Raw genomic sequence first — 19,131 nt, forward strand, 5'->3', positions numbered from 1 at the left:
TTCTTGCCTGGAGAATTCCAGGGACAGGGGACCTGGTGGGCTATCGTCTATGGGGTCTCGGACACAACTGAAGCGACTAAGCAGCAGCAGGATGTATAAGATGGCCAGGAAGTAATTATGTATGCAGTATGTTTTAGGTAGATTTATCTTAGAAATGACTAAAGTTACTTTCTTTTTTGAAAGGAGTAAAGCCCAGTTATTTGGAAGATTTGCTTATGTGGGCTATCTCATTGCTAGTCAGTGCTGAATAAATGAGGAATTGATGATGTGGTGGTGCGGTCGTTCTTTGGGCCAGATGCAATAGGTGGGAAGAAGGGGGGGGGAATGATATAAAATACTGAGAGAGGGAATTAATTACTACTGTAAATAATGGATTAGTGTAGTTTGGGTACACTTTTCTATGCAGATTTTGAAACAAAGCTGTTTTTGTCTTAGGAATTGGTATGCAAAGGATTTTATTTTCAGATTGACCATTTGAAAGTATTAGAACTTGTCTCCACGTGAGAAAAGGTGAATTCCTTCTGGTAGAGTAGTTTCCTTAGGTTCACTTGAGAGGAAGAGGGGAGCAAGTTGATCCAGAGTGGAAAAACACTGAAGAAAAGTTTTCCCTGAAATAACACACCGATTTCAGGAAAACAAAAATTGCTTTGATTGAATGTGACAAACTAAAAAAAAAAAAAGCTGAGCTTTGAAACATCATATGATACATCTGTTTTGAAAGGTTGCTTTGTCAGATACAGCTGTGTGTTTTACAGTACTTTACTGTGTGTGAAGTTTTGTCATGAGCATGCTCAGTAGATGTTTTTCTGAACAGGTATCTCATTTATCCTAGTGTTAAAATTGGGGGAGGGTGTGGAGAGCTTATTAAACAACAGAACATTATTTTATATTTATCTTTAGGTTAAATGCACTATGGTTGAATCAAATCCCTCTCTTTTAGTCTTTTATTAAATTGATAACTCTGTTTAGATTTTATCTTTTCAGAAGTTGCTTATCACAGGAAAACCCAAAACTTTTGATTTATTGCATGGCATGGTAGGGGCTTCCCTGGTGGCTCAGATGATGAAGAATCTGCCTTCCAATATGGGAGATCTGCATTCAATCCCTGGATCAGGAAGATCCCCTGGAGAAGGAAGTGGAAACCCACTGCAGTATTCTTGCCTAGAGTATCCCATAGACAGAGGAGGGCTACAGTCCATGGGGTTGCAAAGAGTCGAACATGACTGAGCAATTAACGCAGAAACACATGGTCTTAAAAACTGAGATTACAAAATTCCCTAAATACCTTTAGCAAACCAATGCCACTTGTTTTTTTGTCTTCCTACCTACATTAATGTGAATTATTGATTTAAAAGTAAAAGAACCGAGCAAATTTCCGATTCCAGAAAAGGAGTTTTTGTATGCATTAAGAATTCCCAGATTCCTGAATGAAATTCACTAAAGAGTGTATTTCCTCTGTTTGTAATGAAGCTATATAAGAAAGGGTTTCCTTTGTGGCTCAGCTGGTAAAGAATCCGCCTGCAATGCGGGAGACCTGGGTTCGATCCCTGGGTTGGGAAGATCCCCTGTGGAGAAGGGGAAAGATACCCACTCCAGTATTCTGGCCTGGAGAATTCTATGGACTGTATAGTCCGTGGGGTTGCAAAGAGTCGGACATGACTGAGCGACTTTCACTGCTTTCTATATAAGAAAAATTATGTGCCTATGCTGTTTGTGAAGTAACTCTTGCAATCACTGATCTTTGCTTTATAAGCCTCTTAAATTCAGACTTAGGAAGAATATTTTCTTATCCAGAGAACTGATTTGTTTCCTTTTTTGATATCTTGTAAACGTCACATTTTCTTTCTTTTTTTAACCTCGACTGGTGGAAAGCTCAGAAGTAGGTTTAGTGTGCAAATAAAGTTGTTTCTGAAGTTCTTCAATAAGGTTTTTTTTTTTAATAGCCACTTTTAATTGATTGGCAGTTTAAGTTTCCTGGGCCTGGTTTTTTTGGTTATATTTCCTTTTTTTTTTTTTTAATTACAATCCTCTCAGTTTCCTTTCTAGAAGTGGTTGAATATATGAATAATAAAGGAATATTTTGCATGGCGTTTTGGTTGGATCAGGAATTTTCTAAGAATAGAACTTATTAAAACTGGGGGATTCTGGGTACCTATCTTGGTACCTTAATTTTGCATATTTGGGACCAGAAGCATGGAAAAACTTGTCTGAAATTCAGAAAGAACTGGAGGCGAAGGTCTTTTTACCAACTGTGGGTGACAGTGAGGTGATTGAACTACATAGAACCACAGTTCCTTTAGCTCTATGATTCCTAATGCAAAAGGAGGCTGAGACAGGTTAAAAAGTACCTTTTTAGGACATATTCTATAGTTGGAGAGTTGGTAATAATAATTATAGTTAAATGATAATAAAGATGAGTTAATCCTAAGAACTGGTTGTTTGACTGAAGAATTCATTACCCAAAAAGTGCTTGTGAACACTTGCCTCATGCTAAGCACTGTGCCAAGCACTTGGGTAGATAGAAGGTAAGCAAAAGAAACATGGTCCGTGCCATCATAGTGTTTCCAGCTAAGTAGAAGACACCCAGACACAAGCTAGGATAAATGAAACAGGTTTATAACTAAAAGCTGTTACTAGCCATAAGGAAAAAAAATGTAATAAGAGGCTTACGGAGTCTCTGAATTGAGTAAGGTGTGAAAATGTGCTTCCAGCCCAGGGCTGCTTAGCACAAATATCCACCTGTCTGTCGTCCTTCTATCTACACTGAGAAGTCCTGTCAATGGCTTTGTTTGACTGAACCCTGGAAATTCCAGCCCCGTCTATACTCCTGAGCCTTTTAGCTTCAGTGTGAAAGGAGAAAGAGCACATTAGTTTTTATAGATTTCTTTGCAAACTATCAGCTGTTTCTTAACAGAAGCACCTGAGCAGCGACCCACCTTGTTTGAAGAGGAAGGACTATGATTTAGTATTGTAATTGGATTCGATGTATCATTGATGCTTAGTAATTTTGGCATTCCTGTTAAGCATTTCCTGCATTCCTTTAACTACCAATTATTGAGTGCCTCATCTATATATAAAATCCTTAAAGTCAATGTATTTTAGTTCATGGCCCAGTTTGTACACGTGTCTGTAATTAGTAATATTTTTTTCATGGCCAAACCAATAGTTGGTAGATTTTCCTTTTTTAATCTCTTGCCTCCTATTTATAATCAGGACCGGTGGTTACAGCCTGTGATTCATCTCCTCAGCCGTTGTGGTTTCCCCCTTCCATCCTTTCTGACCATCCCCCCACTTATAGCTTCTTGTCTTGCCACTAACCCAGAGCCTGCACCCCAGCCCTAACGAAGGGCTTAGCCGTCCCTGAGAAGCATGTTATAATTCTGTTGCAGCAGGTTATAATTCTGTGTTTGTGTGCACGTCTTTACCTCTATTTCTCCCATTTTTCCTTTCTCATCAGACACCAATTTGCTAGAGATTAAAAAAAAATTAGTTTAACGATTATCTTAAGTGGAAGTCAAAATCTGAGAGACAAATTTGGTGATGTTATCCTTCAGGGTTAATGAGGAGTGGCTTTCCAGCCCTGCAAATTTCACTTTACTGTAAAATATTGCATTAGTAGGAATTAAATTATAATTTTTATTGGTTGCATGCCTAAATTGAATTTAATATTTTGATTCCAGATCAATTATTTTCCTTTTAATAAAGAAGTATACTTAAATTATTTTGTGTATCTCGAAAACACAGTAGGAGGAAACAGATTCTGTTTTCTTCCATCCTCCCAAATCTTCAATTTGTCTTGGTCTCTGTGCTAAACCATTTAGGCAATAACATTCCATAAATTCTAATCTCCTCATAAATGAATTCTGTAGCCAATGTTCCCTTCATTCCCAGGTTCCTTTAGATCTTGTCAGAAAAACAGGAACAAGTGTACCATCTTATCGATGGAAAATAAACAGTAAGAAAGTTGGCCAAGATGGTGCCTGATTATTCTCATTCTGGACTGTGGCAATTCCTGGAGGCAGAAACATGACCTGTTCTCACCTTTGGGAGTTGTACTTCCAGATTGTGCTCAGAGAACTGGAATTTTTACTCTAATACTGACTATAGTTTTATTTTAAATCTTCTTAGTGCAGTTCTTAGAAATAATTTTTGGGGAGTAATGGCTAGGGAGTAGTGTAAGAACATCTTATCTTGGAATTTTATTAATATCATTCTAAAAGTTCATAAAATATTTTTTTTCACTTGGGGAAAATGTTTTCATTCATTTCTCCTCTCCCTAGAGGCCTTTATGTTTCTAACAATAATTGAAATTTGTAAAGTATCTGCATGTATAGGGTCTCATTTGATCTATGAATTGAACCTGTCAAAATGTAAAAGAAAGGGAGATTATGGGAAACTTAAAGACAAGGTCAAACAACTGTAATGGCAGACCTGGATTTAGAATGCAGCTCTCAGATCTCCTGGTCCAGTGCTACTCCTGGACTACCTGGTCTCTAACGCAAGGACTCTCTGCAGTGCCCAGTGGTGACTTCTGGGACGTGCTTCTTCTGCTACCTTTTCTCTTCAGGTTATTAAAAACACGCACGCGCACACACACACGCACACACGCACACACGCACACACGCACACACACACACACACACACACACACACACAAAATGAAACAACCCCGCAGAGCTGGGTAAATCCCCTGATACTTCTAGGTTGTCTAGTGGTGTTTTGCCTAGATGGAGGAGTAGATGGCTTGGCACTTGCCAACACTTTGAGAATTTAGATTCTTAAAAAAACTCTGCCCATTGTTTCCTTTTGAATATTTAAAAACACAACTTGAACACAGGAAGTTCTTCAACACGGATGCACCATGATTTCAACACAACAATGTGCAACTAACTCTGCACTGGCTTCTGGCCCAAGAAGTTGGCGGGTTGACTTCTTGGAAGAGTGTTGGTTTGTCAAGAGAAAGGTTTGGATTTAGATATTCACTTGGAGAATGAATGAAACTCTGATAAGATATGCCTGAGGAGTTGTTCTCTTAAAAAAAAACCAACTGGCTGTTTTTTCCTGAGAAATCCATAGTACAGGATTTAGAAAATTATATGCTCTTCTGCCTATCTTTTTTCTATCAAGGATAGGCTTCAGCTGTAAGCCAAGTTTTACTGTTGAAAAAACCCAGGTGGGGGCTGTGGTAGAAAGGTCCCTCTTTGAATTTTAATGGTGGTGCATTCCACAGCTCCATCCCCAAGGGGCTGTAGCTCCAATGAGTTGTAATTTGAGAAGGTATAAACACGAACATATGTTGTGTACACTGCGTGAGCTTGGAGCCTTCCAGGTGTTTTTTCTTGGAGCTTTGTTTTTGCATCATATCCTGATGCTTGTCACGTACCCTCTCATAAAGTTCCATTCAAGCCAGGCTCTGCCTTTGACCAAAATCACCTTGGGTGCCCTTTCTTACAGATTCGTGCATCCTGTGGGGGTAGAAGAGATTTCTAGCTCAGGGGCAGAATAGATCCTGCAGTGCCCAGTCCCACAGTCTGTGGGAGTTTGTCCCTCTTCGCAGCTGACAGCATTGTGGAATTCCCTGTGGGACCATAACAGAAACCCTTATTAGCCAATGGTGTTGTTGGAATAAAATCTCCCCACTGCAGTGTCCTGGTCCCAGGCTATAGTGTTACCCGCTGATTCCCTCTGCATCTTTACCACTTTTATTACAGCTGAGCACACGCTCCTCATTAGTGCTCTGGGTGATATGGGGAATCAGTGTGTTGGAAATTATGTGGAATAGGTACCAGATGTTTGTGTCAACTTGGTATGTATTGGTATTTAGAATGCTTAAGGATCACATTTATTAAATGTGAAAATTACTTACTGTCCCTTCCCCCAAACAATCACTCTCCCCCTCCCCAACCCCCAATATTTTACTCTGTGTTGCATGAGGTGTGATATTAATTTCTTTGGGGACAGATTAAATTTAAAGTGTGTGCAGCAAATGGGTCTGTTCCCAAATGCTTTGTCTGCGTTTTGTCAAATCTGAGGGCTGGCTTGCAGCCAGTGGGGATGTGGGGGTTCTGTAACTGAGATTGGAATGCTGTGTTGTAGCTAAGGATATAATGAAAGGGTGAGTCCGTTTGCATTTTTTTCTTTAAGTGGAACTGGGAATTTAGACATTCATGTTATAGCCAGACCTAGGAACATTTCCCATGTGTGCAGATAAGCAGGCATTAGTGAGAAAGAGGAAGACATTTGGTAAAATGAGAAATGAGCTTGTGCTTTCTCATTAAATATATGGCCTTTTAAGTCAACCGAAAGGTTGCAAGTGTGATCCAAGCAATTCTTTTATTGTATTTTATTTTATCAGACATGAATTATGTTTATGTTTGGCCATGGCATTGGCCTGTTCATCACGTCCAGAGGTGCAGGACTGGGGGATGCAGGCAGTGGTTTGTCATGGGAAGAACTTGGATCTGGAGTCTGAGAGTACTGGGTTTGAATCCTACCCTGCTGCTTACTGGTGGTGTGTGACCTTTGGCAAGTCGCTTAACCTCTCTGAGTCCCAGTTTCTACTGAGGGTTTTAAGTGGGGGTTTTAGCAGAATCTTTGCAGTTGTGCTATGAAGATTAGACACTATATGTATACAGCATGCAGTTCAGAGAAGGTGCATAATAACTCTATACATGAAGAATTAGACCCTGGCTCATCGCAGGGGCTGGAGGCTGAGGGGTCTCACCATATGCTTCACAGGACTGCTCCGGGTGGCCCAGCTGCTGCACAGAGGGCCCTGCCTGCTGAAGGAGGCCGCTTGGTCAGGGCCACCTGGGGAGTTTCTTACCACAGGGTTTACTTGAATCTGTGTTGCCTTCAGGTCGGTAAATGTTTTTACTCAGTACAAGTAGCATTTTGTGGGTGAATAGGGGTTGTGTGTCTGTCCTGGTTGCCCAGGAGGGTACTGAGCAGGAAAAAGAGTCTGGCTTAATTAGATTCTTTTAGGAATTATCCCCAAAGACTTCTGGACGGGCCATGTACTAGATGGCCGGAAGAAACAGAAATACCCAGATTGGGAGGCAACAGGCAGAAGCATCTCTGGGGGTGTGTTACTATCAGGAAGCAGTTCACCGAAATCTGCACCCAGCTCTGTGGCTTACAGCAATATATGTATAGTGGGAATGATATCTGTTCTACCCACTTCATAGAATCTCTATAGAATGTCTTTTAACTATAAAGTACAGTGCAAGGTTAACAGGATTGTTGTTTATGAACAGCACTTCTCTCCGCTGTGATCTGTGCCCTGTTGGTTCTCACTGCAGTAAGGTAGCTTTTGGTGAGCCACTCAGCAGCCCCACTAGGGCTTGTGCTCACTTGCTCACTTGGGCTTTGGGGAAGAGATGGCTCAGGGAGGGAAGGGCTGTGGGTTTCCAGCAGTGGCCGCAAGAGAAACTGCCAGCCCTCTGAGGCGAGCCGACAGTAGCAGAGCTCACGGGTCACCACAAAAGTGAGCATGTGAGTCAGACAGGGTTTCGGAGCATGTTTCCCTGGTTCCTGAGCCTTTGTGACTGTGAGGTGCTGTGCCTGGGCGCCGTGGAGGTCATGTGAGAATCATGGCCCCCTTCCTACTCCAGGCTCGCGTCGTAGAGTCTGGGGAGGGGATTAGCGCTTCCCAGGTGGAAACTTTTCTAACTGGAGATGAGTCTGCCACCATGTGGGCAGCCTGGTGGAAAAGGATGGAAAACCTCTTGCTGGAGGCAGGCTGTGGCTGCAGGAGAGGGGCAGGAAGGCCTGGAGGCTGACGCAGGAGGTGGCAGGATGAGGCTAGGGGTGTGCCTTGCTGATGGGAAGAGGGGATTGTTATGCCTGCTTGGAGAGAAGTATCTTGCCAGAGCGTGTTGAGAAAGAGAGAACAAAAACAGGTTTGCGTTTCCTGCCTTCTGTGACATTTGAGGGTGGGGAAGCCCTGATGGGGACTTGATTCTTAGCAACCAAAAATGTCCTGCTCGATTTTTTTCCCCCTTTAGCCTAAGATTGAAGCTTTGCGGGGGAAGAGATGGTTAGGGGGTTTGGGATGGACATGTCCAGCTGCACTGCTGTATTTAAAATGGATAACCAACAAGGACCTCCTAGGCAGCATGTGGAACTCTGCTCAATGTTATGTGGCAGCCTGGATGGGAAGGGAGTTGGGGGAGAATGGATACATGTATATGTGTGACTGAGTCCCTTCACTGTTTACCTGAAACTATCACAACATTGTTAATCAGCTAAACCCCAATACAAAACAAAAATTAAAAAAAAAAAAAAAGACTGAAGCTGTGGCTACTAGGTAAAGAGTCAAAGAAAGACTCTAAGATCGAGTCTCCTATTTGATGTGATCCTTTGTGCATGGATCACCTCATTGTTCTTTCCCTTTTCCTCTCCTGCCTCCTTCCTCATTAATATTTGAATGCATACTATGTGATAGACATTGCGCTGGTATAAGGGATACAGCGGAAACAGAATGATTGGATTCCACAGTTTAGTGGTATCTGTAGTCCTAGAATGTATGCAGATGTTGAACAGATAATTGCACAAAAAAATGTTGCTTACTTCTTGGAAGAAACGCTATGACTAACCTAGAGAGCATATTAAAAAGCAGAGACATTACTTTGCTGACAAAGGTCCATCTAGTCAAAGCTTTGGTTTTTCCAGTAGTCATGTATGGATGTGAGAGTTGGACTATAAAGAAAGCTGAGCGCCAAAGAATTGATGCTTTTGAACTGTGGTGTTGGAAAAGACTCTTGAGAGTCCCTTGGACAGCAAGGAGATCCAACCAGTCCATCCTAAAGGAGATCAGTCCTGAATATTCATTGGAAGGACTGAGGCTGAAGCTGAAACTCCAATACTTTGGCCACCTGATGTGAAGAACTGATTCATTTGAAAAGACCCTGATGCTGGGAAAGATTGAGGGTGGGAGGAGAAGGGGACGACAGAGAATGAGATGGTCGGATGGCATCACTGACTCGATGGACATGAATTTGAGCAAGCTCTGGGATTTGATGATGGACAGGGAAGCCTGGGGTGCTGCAGGTCGCAAAGAGTTGAACATGACTGATCAACTGAACTAAACCACATGAAATGCAGTGAAGAGAAATAGTACCATGAGAGTACCAACAAATGTATATCTAATGTAAAAGAGCTAAGAGAAGCTTCCTTGAGAGATCTGAAGAATGAATAGGGGTTCGTCACACCAAGGCAGGAGTAAGTGATAGGAATGGTGGGTAAAGTGTTGCTGAAAGAAACTTTGTGCATGCAGGCTCTGGTGGGAAGAAGGTTGGTATTTTTGATGAAGTAAAATAAAGCCAGTATATTAATTAAGGTAGGTCAAGCTATAAATGGCAGAAAACTCAAAATAATGTTGGTTTGAATAAGAGAAAAGCTACATGTATTTCATATTTAAAAAAAAGCAGTCCAGAGCTGAAGCAACAGCACCATGTTCATCAGTGACCCAGGCAACATCTGTCTTAATGCTTTGTAAGACTCACCGTGTTGCTACCGTCTTATGGCCCAGGATGGCTGTTTTAGCTCTGTCCGTCAGTCTGTATTCCAGCTAGCAGGAAGGAGAGGAGGGCAGAAGAACACAACTCCTTCCTTTCTTAAGAAACTTCTGAGAAATTGTACATATCACCTCAGGCTATACCTAGCCAGAATTTCATCACATGGCCATACATTAGCATTAGCTAGCACTTCCAGTACTTTGTTGAAAATGAGTGGTGAGAGGGGATGTTCTTGTCTTGTTGATCTTAGTGAGAAAGCTTTTACTTTCTCACCATTAAGTACAATGCTAACTGTGAGATCTTTTGGTACAGGTTCTTTATCCAGTTAAGGAAGTTCCCGTCTCTTCCTACTTTGCTGAGAGTCCTTATCATGAGTGACTGTTAGATTTTGTAAAATGCTTTTTCTGCTTTTATTGACATGATCATGGGATTTTTCTCATTCTTCTCTTTTAGCTAGTTGGTGAGATGGATATATTAATTGATTTTCAAATGTTGCATACCTGGGATAAATCCCACTTGATTGTGATATATAATCCCTTATATCCATTGCTGGATTTGATTTGCTAGTATTTTGTTGAGAATTTTTGTACTTGTGTTCACGAGAGATACAGGTCTGTAGTTTTCTTTTCTTGCAAGGTCTTTGTCTGGCTTTGGTATTAGGGTAATAAGTTAGAAAGTATTCCCTCTGCTGCTGTCTTCTGAAAGAGATTATAGAGAATTGGTGTAATTTCTTAAATGTTTGGTAGAATTCACCAATGAGCCCATGTGGGCCCAATGTGTTTTAATGAAAACTTTCACTTTACAGAGATACTAACTTGGGAGGCAGGTGTGAATTTGAGGCCTTGAGTGACTGGGGCAGGCTTAGAAGAGTTACTTAAACATTCCTTTTCTTTAAAATGGTGATAATACCACTTGCTTATGGTGGTATTGGAATGATATACAGCACCTAGCACTGTCCAGCCTATAGTGAGCAATTACTGGGAGCTACTTATTTATTTACTTATTACTTACTTACTGACTAGACCAGACTGACATTGTGTGTTGAACTCTTGAAGACACCATTTCTTACATACCCTTGGAGGATGGGATAGATAGTTTCTGATTTTTCTTTTCTTTTATCTCTCTCTTTCACAGTTTCTGTCTCCCTCCATCCCTCTCTTCCTTCCTTAAGGAAGAAAGGATTAATATATCCATATTAATCATTGTTGTTCAGTTGCTGTCATGCCAACCCTTTGCAATCCCATGGACCGCAGCACACCAGTCTTCCCTGTCCTTCAGTCTCCTGGAGTTTGCTCAAACTCATGTCCATTGAGTTGGTGATACCATCCAACCATCTCCTCTGTTGTCCCCTTCTCTTGCACTCAATCTTTCCCAGCATTAGAGTCTTTTCCAATGAAAAATATATTAATCATATGTTGTAGCTATTTTTCCTTTTTAAACTTGGAGGAAAAAAATTCATTAAAGCACTTCAGTAACCAACACAACTTTAGTATGTCTGATGGTCAGGGATACTGTATACTGAGTGTATTTAAATGTTGACCCCAGTGGGTCTCTGTAAAGTGCAGCTATCCCGTCAGTTGATCAGAGTGTGCCCTATGCATTGCTTTCTCTCTTCTTTGACTTTGGACTGACTTGGATAACTCATGCCTGGAGCTGCAGCCTATATAGTGGGGGTGTGCCTTGTTTTGGACTCTGTTAGGACAGGGAACAGACACTCTTAAGGTGAGGCATACTCATCTTCAGTACTAACAGAAAGCTAGTCATTCAGTCGTGTCTGACTCTTTGCTGACCCCATGAACTGTAGCCCGCTAGGCTCCTCTGTCTATGGGATTCTCCAGGCAAGAATACTGGAGTAGGGAACTATTCCCTTCTCCAGGGGATCTTCCCAACCCAGGGTTCAAACCTGGGTCTCCCCCATTTCAGGCAGATTCTTTACCAGTTGAGCCACTGGGGAAGCCTGGTGCTGGGGGCATTCCTCTTCTGATTCCCTTCCTCTCTGGATAAGACCTTATCCTTTCATTTGTTGCGAGTTTTTTGTGGAGATGAGCAGTGTGGTGACTGAAGGAAGATCTTAATGGGTGATGGTGGTGTATAAGGAGGAGGGTGGTAAGGAGGAGAAGGGCGAATCAAGCAGACTGCAAGCCTTTTGCGGGTGTGTTCTGGGTGGAATTGCAGCTCAGTCAGAGCTTTGCACATACATACAAGAATGGAACCGATAAGTATTTTCATTTGTACTTCATTTGTGATAATGGCATGTCCACGGCAGGAGGCCGTGAAATGAGTTCGGCAGGGTAGCAAGGATGGGTAGCAATAGCTGCTGCCTGTCCCCAGGGTTAAGAAGCAGTAGCAGACTTTCTGGAGCTCTGGGGTGTGAAAGGCACCTGACATCTCAGGGCTGGTAACGGCTGGAGGAGGGGTGCAGGCACCCGCTCATACCCTTTGCCTTGCTCAGGGACTTCAGGGAGTCGCACGTCCAATACCTCCTGACTGTGCTGCTATGACGTCTTCCTTCACCACCTCTCTTTCTCAGAAAATGGCTGGGCTCAGGAGAGCAATACAGAGGGTGGCAGTGATTATTTGAGAAGGTACACACTTCACTTCAGACCAGATAACTGTTATCAGCCTAGATAATTTCTGTGAGTTCTGAAATAGACTTGGCACACCAGGCGGGGCGTCTGCTTATAGTATAGCAGGAGGGATGAAGGAGTGCCTGGTTTTGCATTTTAGACTGGGGCTGTCATCCTGGAGAGTATTTTTACTGTATGGAGTCAGGAAGGCCTCATGAAGCGCATGCAGGTCTTTTATCTGGTTCCATTTGGAAGGTGGTGATTTAGAATGCTATCTGTTCAAGTCCCAGTCTCCTCAACTCACTGGGGACAGCACCAATGTTACGGAGGTACGTGAGGTTTAAGTGTCACTGAGCCCTCCTTATTTCTGGATGTCCCTCCCTAGCAGTTCAGTTAATGCATGTCCCATCAGTGTAGCGGTCTCTTTCCCATGTTAGCTCCATACAGAAAGGTGCCCTCATCACTGATCAGGGAGGGGACAGCTTTTTCTCTTTAAGCTTAATGATTCATCTAAGAAATATTTTTTGCATCTTATACATGTGAGGCACTGTGATGGGTGCTGAGGATAGAAGGATGATAATCCACAGCTGTCAGGGAGGTCCCACTGGACTGGCAAAGACAAGACTTATACACTGGTGGTTACAGCATAGAAAAGAAACAGCAGAAGTGTGCAGAAAAATTATGGGAGGACAGAGGAAGTGTCTGAGGATCTTTCATGCTATCTGTGGAGATAGCATGAAAGAGGAATTTGGGAAAAGGAAACAAGCTTGAATGAAGACTTGGAGTTGAGAAACATCATGTTTGGAGACCTTTAAGCCATTTGGGGTTCTTGGATGGGGGAGGGGTAAGGCTGGAGAAATAGGAAGGGGCTAGATCCAGAAAGGCCTTGCATGCCAGTTTAAGGAGCACAGGCTTTATTCATAGGCCAGCAATTCTCTAAGGGATGGGACATGCCTACAGGGATGAGAGGGGCAGGTCTTTGCATTTGGAATGACCATTTATTTGGTTGAGGACTGCCTGCCAATGCAGGAGACATAAGAGACGCAAGTTCAGTCACTGGGTCAGAAAGATCTCCTGGAGAAGGAAATGGCAACCCATTTCAGTACTCTTGCCTGGAAAATTCCATGGACAGAGGAGCCTGGTGGGCTGCAGTCCATGTGGTCCAGAGAATTGAACACAATTGATTGCACACACAGTGCGATGCAGTGAGGACCACGCTGGGTTAGGTGAACCATGCTTGTGTGGAAGGTAGCTTGGAGAGCTTGAGACCAGAGGCTCCTTCTAGGAATATCCACAATTGTCTAGGGACAGAGACAGTGAAGGCTACAGGAGTTAGAGGTAGGAAGGAATGGATGGATTTCAGATTTAAGTTCTGATTGATTAGAGGAAGGGAGAATGAGGAAGCAGGAGTCACGTATGATCAGACCTTTACTTTTTCTTTCAGAGGCTCTGCTCGTATCCCGCTTCTCTTGGGAGAGTCTTTCTGACCTCTCCCAAACTTTGCTGTATAACTCTGGCCTCAACTGCCTCTGCTCATTCCTTCTTGGTTTTGTATGTTCTTAAGTTTGTTTTGCTTTCTTTAAGGAGAGGAAGCACTTAAAAGGTAGAATCTGCCTCTTATACTTTTTTGGGTGCAATTTTAGGTGTTTAATACCTATTAAACACCTATTAAATATTGAACTGTATACAATTTATTTATCTCTGGTTTTCTTCTAAGAGGGGAAGGAAGAATTGAACACAGATTTCAGATGGGAGGTTTCCTCCATCCAGAAGAAAACATTTGTGACTTGTGTGTCTAAAAGGGAATTTAATCAAATACACATCAAAATCATCCAGAAGGAGTTTAATGTTGGGGTTTTAGAAGAGTAGACTTTTTTTTTTTGCCATTTAGCTCTAGAAACAACTTGGGCTTCCCAGGTGACTCAGATGGTAAAGAATCTGCCTACAATGCAGGAGACCCAGGTTCTATCCCTTGGTCAGGAAGACATCCTGGAGAAGGAAATGGCAACTCCAGTATTCTTGTCTGGAGATCCCATGGACAGAGGAGCCTGGAGGGCTACAGTTCATGGTGTTGCAAAAGAGTTGGACATGACTAGCGACTAACAGCAAAGAAGGCAATGGCCCCCCACTCCAGGACTCTTGCCTGGAAAATCCCATGGACGGAGGAGCCTGGTGGGCTGCAGTCCATGGGGTCACGAAGAGTCGGACACGACTGAGCGACTTCACTTTCACTTTTCACTTTCGTGCATTGGAGAAGGAAATGGCAACCCATGCCAGTGTTCATGCCTGGAGAATCCCAGGGATGGGGGAGCCTGTTGAGCTGCCATCTATGGGGTCGCACAGAGTTGGACACGACTGAAGTGACTTAGCAGCAGCAGCAACTAACAGTTTCACCTTTCACTTCTAGAAACAACTTACCTGGATAGGCACCTCTGGTGGGTTGGCTGTGGCTTATACATCCAGACAGTAAATTTAATCGTACCACAGTTAACTGCTGTCTCTGAAGGGCTCGTGTTTGTGATTCCTTCTGCAGGTCCAGAGCCCGGTGCCCGGTGTGAACTGTTGCCCGTCAATGCCTCCCATCCGGTCCAGGCCTTGATGGAGAGCTTCACCGCCCTGTCGGGATGTGCCAGTAGGGGCACGGTGGGGCTGCCTCAGGAGGTGCACGTCCTGAACCTCCGCGCTGCTGACCAGGGGCCCGGCCAGCCGCAGAGAGAGGTGGGTGTGGTGCCAGCTTTCTACCCACTGCCCCTTGGAATTTGTAAAGACACTTCTCTGGATGTGGAGTTCCTTCTTCCATTCTGGGTTTAATGAGGATGCTTGTGTATGAACATAAGTGGGGAGGAGGACACAAAGTACATGAGAGAGAGAGAAGGATTTCAATTAATCCAGAAGGATTGCTCTCTGCACTGGGCAACTCTAGGACTTCTCTCTAGAGAGCTTTCTCAGCTTTTCATCTTTCCTGCCCATCCGCCGCCCCCATATTGGAAAGAATGTTTTTGAGAATTTTACTTTTAAAACATGGTTGTGAAAACACAATGTTGCCACTTTTCTGTTTTTGTAGAATGTCTCTCATCTCCTTCTGTGCTGTCTTTCTTCTTTCTTTGCTTTGTCTTGTGAGCTTACTTCTCCTGCAGGATGTGTCAAGGGAAATGGAATTATATTAATTCCATTGTATTAATATTCACATGAAAGCCCTGGGGTGGGTAGCTCCTTATGCTAGCCAGGTATCTTCTCAAAGATGAAGATGGTCTTGGTGGTGGTGATGATGACCCAAGCTCATTGTGACTCAGTATTTCCTCTGTCCTCAGCACTGTTTGAACCACTCAAACACTTATTCCAAGAAGTCCTATTACTGCCCTCAATTTATAGGTTATAGACAGGTGCAATGATAACTCACTTGCCCAAGGTCATTATCGTAAGAGCGAAATAGCCTCCTCTGTCTTATGGCTCCGAAATGACCCACATTGTGGATAATGGTCATGCTACTTCTTTGAAGATAACCTGCAGTTGTCATTCTTTTTGTTTTAAAGCTTCTGTGTCAGAAATGTTATCATTAGGGTATTATTTCTCTGGGAAGAGAGAAACCACAATAAAGCCCGATCCCAGTGAAGGGTAGAAAAACCCATGCAGAGCAGAATTTATCTTTGAGCTTGTTTCTGATCAAGAAAGTTAATTTCCAGAACCATTTGTTTATGTGCCTCAACCACTCTTCATTTTGGGAAGGGCGGGGGCAGTAGGACTAGGGGAGGCGAGGTGTCCAGAAGGGAAAGCAAACTGATTTTAATCTTGCGAAAGTGTGTGGAGTTGGCTCATTTCAAAGACAAATCATCTAACCTTCCCAGCTACATTGGAAATTATTGTTAATACTCTTGGTTGCTTGCCATTGTTGCTGCGGCACATATTTCAGGTCAGATTTCTTTATCCCAGTAATGCGTCTTTAATTTTTAACTTATGGGGGAGAATTTGTGGTGGGAGGGGAAGAAGGGGAGGAGGAAGTACAGCTCATATGAGGTACTGCTGACTCCAGCAGTTCTTTAGCAGCAATAATTACTCATGTTATATATGCTGTCTCAGAAGAACCAAGAAAGAAAAAACAAGTCCGAGCTATTACAAAAGCAGCACCAGCAGAAATTCTGCATGTTAAATTGTGCCGTACTGTTGTTGATTCTGAAAATAGATTCACATAAGACTATGGAATCAAAAGAAAAATACCTCAAGGAATGATAGCGGAGCTCTCCCACACTTGTATTTACTGTGTTAGATAAAAATAGACATGGTTGTCCTGAAGATACGTAAAATGAGCTGGCATCAAGGGACATCATATGCTCAGTGAGGAAGTAAAGAAAGAGGGCCTATGGGGATAGTCTCTAAAACTTGGTTAAAAAATATTTACTGTATGTGTGATTTGGGATTAGTGATTTGAAGGTATTACTGAGACTAGGCAACTGAGGGAAATTGCATTCTTCCTTCTTTGGGGGACTTTAAGGAATTAGATGGTTGTATTCTATCTTGTTAGAAGACAAAATGTTGGGACCTGTGATCTTTGGAAATTCTCTCTGGCTCTGAACTGCTTTCATAGGGTAGACCTGGAGTATTTTATGTCTACAGAGTGAGTGTCAAGGATAATCCAGAGCAGTGAGGCCCTGACAAAGGGACAGCGAAGGAGAAGTTTGTTTATGGACAGTAAAATGGAGGAGGAAAAATAAGTATCTCTTACCTTCTTCATGTGTGACTCTGGAAATTCATTACTGCAGCCATGCCAATAGCTTTGGAAGATCATTTAGACTATATGACCCAGCAATTCCATTCCTAAGAGTATATACTAGAGAAAAGAAAATATACATCCACATGAAAACTTGTCCACGAATGTCATAGCAACGTTATTCATAATAGCCAAAAAAATGGGAACAATCAGCATGCCTGAATGCCGGTCAAAAGTGTTAATAACCTGAATGCCTGTCAATGAATGAATGGATAAATGAAATGTGATATATGTATATCCATATGATGGAATGTTATTCAGCAATAAAAACGAATGAAATACTGATACATGCCACAACATGGATGAACCTTAAAAACATTATGCTAAGTGAAAGACACAAAAGACATATACTGTCTGATTCCATACATATGAAATGTCCACAGTAGACACATTTATAGAGACAAAAAGTAAATTGGGGGTTGTTTAGGGCTGAAGGGCAAAAGAGAGAAATTGGGTACTGACTGAGTATGAGTACAGAGTTTCTTTGAGGGGGACAAAATGTTCTGAAATTGAATTGTAGTTTTATGTGTTGGAGAAGGCAATGGCAACCCACTCCAGCGTTATTTCGTGGAGAATCCCAGGGATGGGGGAGCCTGGTGGGCTGCTGTCTATGGGGTCGCACAGAGTTGGACACGACTGAAGCGACTTAGCAGCAGCAGCAGCAGCAGGATGGTTCCAGAATTGTATATGAATATTACTAAATACCATTGATCAGTTCAGTTCAGTCACTCAGTCGTGTCCGACTCTTTGCGACCCCATGAATCGCAGCACGCCAGGCCTCCCTGTCCATCACCAACTCCCGGAGTTCACTCAGACTCACGATAAATGTCAATAAATGTGAACATACTAAAAGCCATGGAGTTGTACTTTAAATGGGTGAATTTTATGGCATGTGGATTTATTTCAGTAAAGCTCTTAAAAAAATAATGATTTAGCCTGTCAGTATTCTAACTGCCTTAAATAAAAGTTACCTTAACTGCATCTAGTTTTTTTTTAACACCAAGATTGCTTCCTTCTCCAACCTAAGCCCTTCCAACTCTTTCTGATGTTTTTAAAGATAACTTGATTTTTATACATATGCTATTTTATATTGGCCTGTGCTAAAAATAACAGCCAGTTGATTCTGGTGGTAATAATGGGAGGGAGGATCAGAGACAGCCTTTGTGCATGTTTCTACCAAATATTACAAATATTTTTCAAGATGAAATGATAAATGTTGTTGCTTGTAAATTAGAAAAAGAATGCCCTACTGGCTCCAAGCCATCATTACTTTGACTCCTATGACTGAGGTAGTTGTTTTTCATGCTGTCCTCCTTAATGCAAGGGAATTACTAAACCAACCCCATCCCCACCCGCTCCTCCTCGCTTGTTATTGCTGGAGGATAAGCATCAAGATCTATTCTAAATCATCCCTTCTCTACCATTTCACTAAATTCCTGTCTCCCAGGCACCTTCAGTTTCCTCAGCTGAGAGGCTTCTGCCTTTCCTCTGTGGAGGATATAGCAGCCTACACCTGACAGTAATGACCCCAGCAGGCCGACAAGATTGGGGAAACAGTCATACGAAGGCTCAGTTCAGTTCAGTCGCTCAGTCGTGTCCGACTCTCTGCGACCCCATGAATCGCAGCACGCCAGGCCTCCCTGTCCATCACCATCTCCCGGAGTTCACTCAGACTCACGTCCATCGAGTCCGTGATGTCATCCAGCCATCTCATCCTCTGTCATCCCCTTCTCCTCCTGCCCCCAATCCCTCCCAGCATCAGAGTCTTTTCCAATGAGTCAACTCTTCTCATGAGGTGGCCAAAGTACTGGAGTTTCAGCTTTAGCATCATTCCTTCCAAAGAACACCCAGGGCTGATCTCCTTCAGAATGGACTGGTTGGATCTCCTTGCATTCCAAGGGACTCTCAAGAGTCTTTTCCAACACCACAGTTCAAAAGCATCAATTCTTCAGCACTCAGCTTTCTTCACAGTCCAGTTCTCACATCCATACATGACCACTGGTGAAACCATAGCCTTGACTAGACGAACCTTTGTTGACAAAGTAATGTCTCTGCTTTTCAATATGCTATCTAGGTTGGTCATAACTTTTCTTCCAAGGAGTAAGTGTCTTTTAATTTCATGGCTGCAGTCACCATCTGCAGTGATTTTGGAGCCCCCCAAAATAAAGTCTGACACTGTTTCTACTGTTTCCCCATCTATTTCCCATGAAGTGATGGGACTGGATGCCATGATCTTTGTTTTCTGAATGTTGAGCTTTAAGCCAACTTTTTCACTCTCCTC

General features: G+C 42.7%; 1 protein-coding gene across 3 annotated transcripts in view; it reads left to right on the plus strand.

The window, feature by feature from the left end:
• TGFBR3 (transforming growth factor beta receptor 3) overlaps positions 1 to 19,131 on the plus strand; it is a 199,988-nt gene that overhangs the window by 63,739 nt on the left and 117,118 nt on the right. For all 3 annotated transcript variants that reach the window (XM_040232333.1, XM_040232335.1, XM_040232334.1), the window contains exon 3: positions 14,619 to 14,803. In XM_040232333.1, the coding sequence (XP_040088267.1) occupies positions 14,619 to 14,803 (185 nt within the window). The remainder of the gene's footprint in view (positions 1 to 14,618; positions 14,804 to 19,131) is intronic.

This window comes from Oryx dammah, unplaced genomic scaffold, assembly GCF_014754425.2.
Source record: "Oryx dammah isolate SB20612 unplaced genomic scaffold, SCBI_Odam_1.1 HiC_scaffold_28, whole genome shotgun sequence".
Taxonomy (NCBI): domain Eukaryota; kingdom Metazoa; phylum Chordata; class Mammalia; order Artiodactyla; family Bovidae; genus Oryx; species Oryx dammah.